Source organism: Eschscholzia californica, unplaced genomic scaffold, assembly GCF_041429995.1.
Source record: "Eschscholzia californica isolate CP2 unplaced genomic scaffold, dmEscCali1.0.p SCAF_1, whole genome shotgun sequence".
In the NCBI taxonomy this organism is placed as follows: domain Eukaryota; kingdom Viridiplantae; phylum Streptophyta; class Magnoliopsida; order Ranunculales; family Papaveraceae; genus Eschscholzia; species Eschscholzia californica.
Window position 1 is genome coordinate 50,979,558 of NW_028238198.1, and position 1,793 is coordinate 50,981,350.

General features: G+C 32.7%; 1 protein-coding gene across 1 annotated transcript; it reads right to left on the reverse strand.

The window, feature by feature from the left end:
* Positions 1–559: 559 nt before the first annotated feature.
* Positions 560–1,396, reverse strand: LOC147567442 (uncharacterized). Its single transcript, XM_086657423.1, has one exon. The coding sequence runs from the start codon at positions 1,394–1,396 to the stop codon at positions 560–562; it is 837 nt and encodes a 278-aa protein (XP_086513549.1).
* Positions 1,397–1,793: the final 397 nt, after the last annotated feature.

Sequence of the window (1,793 nt, forward strand, 5' to 3'; positions counted from 1 at the left end):
ACTTTCATACTTGTATCAACATTGACCAACATTACAAAACTACCCTCAACTCCAAATGACTAGAACACTCTTAGTATTCTTTATCTCGATTTTATCCGTTTTGTGTGCTCAATTCCTTAGAGGACCCCTTGAGTAAGAGAAACGAACAATTCATCAGAGTAACTGCTCGAAATGAACTAACTAGCCCAAGTTAAGAGATTCAGATGGGACATTTTCATGTCTCATCATAGTAAATATTTTAATAATTTATAATAAAAAGGACATAACAAAAGCACAATTTTGTAGAAAGCAAATGACAAAACAAAAACATCCTAAGAAAAAATATATCTTCCTAAAACATATTAAAACTAGAATTTTAGCATAGATTCTAGTTAACATTTCCATTGTTAAGTAAACCATCAAATTCTTTGCTACTTGGATCTGCAAGAAAATCTAAAACATCCAGATGACTTGGATCTATTGATACTTCAAATTCTTTGCCACTATGATCGGTGAAATAATCAGAAATATCCAAAGGAGTTGTTTTCATCGGTACTTCAAAATTCTGCCAGATTGGCTTCTATTTCTTTTCCTTCGCCTTAATGGAATTTTGGTAAAGGTTAACCAAATGTTTAACAGTACGACAAACACGTGACCAATGTCCCTTCATACCACATCGGTGACAATTATATTCACGATGATTAGATGTTTGTACACCTTTTCTTTTGTTATGTTTGTATTTCGTATTATTCCACTTCTCGTAGTTTGATGCTAGTTTTTGTTCACTTGAAGGCTTAATAGGACCACCACGTTGTCGATTATTATATCGACCTCGGCCTCGACCATGCCCATTACCATGTTTGCGTTCATAGTTCATTGATGCAACAACATTCACTTCAGGGAATGGTGCAGTCCCAATGGAATGAGCATTATGATTTTTCATTAACAACTCGTTATTTTGTACAGCAACAAGAAGACATGAAATTAATTCAGAGTACTTTGTAAACCTACGCTCTCGATATTGCTGCTGCAGGAGCATATTCGATGCGTGAAAAGTTGAATATGTTCTCTCTAACATATCATCTTCAGTTATATTCTCTCCACATAATTGTAGTCGAGATTTAATTTTATATAATGTTGAATTGTCTTCACTTACTGTCATAAAATCCTGTAAACGCATGTGCATCCAATCGTAACGAGCTTTTGGAAGTATGACAGTCTTTTGGTGGTCATATCTTTCTTTCAGATTCGTCCGTAAGACATATGGATCTTTTACCTTTAGGTATTCAATTTTCGGACCTTCATGAAGATGATGACGAAGGAAAATCATTGCTTTTGCCCGATCTTGTGAGGAAGTTTCATTTGCAGTCATAATGGTATTTCCAAGATTCATAGCATCAAGATGAATTTTCAGCATCTAAAATCCATGTCAAGAAGTTTTTTCCAGTAATATCAAGAGCAAAAAATTGCAGTTTTGTAAGATTATCCGACATAATCAAAATAATACAAACAAACAAGTTAGATAAATATGTCTAAGAAAATACTTGTTTATTTTATTCCTATATTCTTTTCTAACATTCTCCATCATTTCATAGATATCAATATGTTCATGTCACTATTAATAATCACTATAGATGGACATGGATGATACTAGCCATTTTAACCATGCATATATAGGAGAAGAATATTATGAACAACATCATAAAAAAATTATTTGTTAAAGTTTATGTATAATCTATTATATAAAACAGAAGGAAAAACGATGACTGGGACAAACATCCTTATTTAATTATGCATATTGTCTGGAAGCCCTT

Coding starts and splice junctions, on each gene's coding strand:
- LOC147567442 (XM_086657423.1), bottom strand. CDS start 1,396: ATGCTGAAAATTCATCTTGATGCTATGAATCTTGGAAATACCATTATG.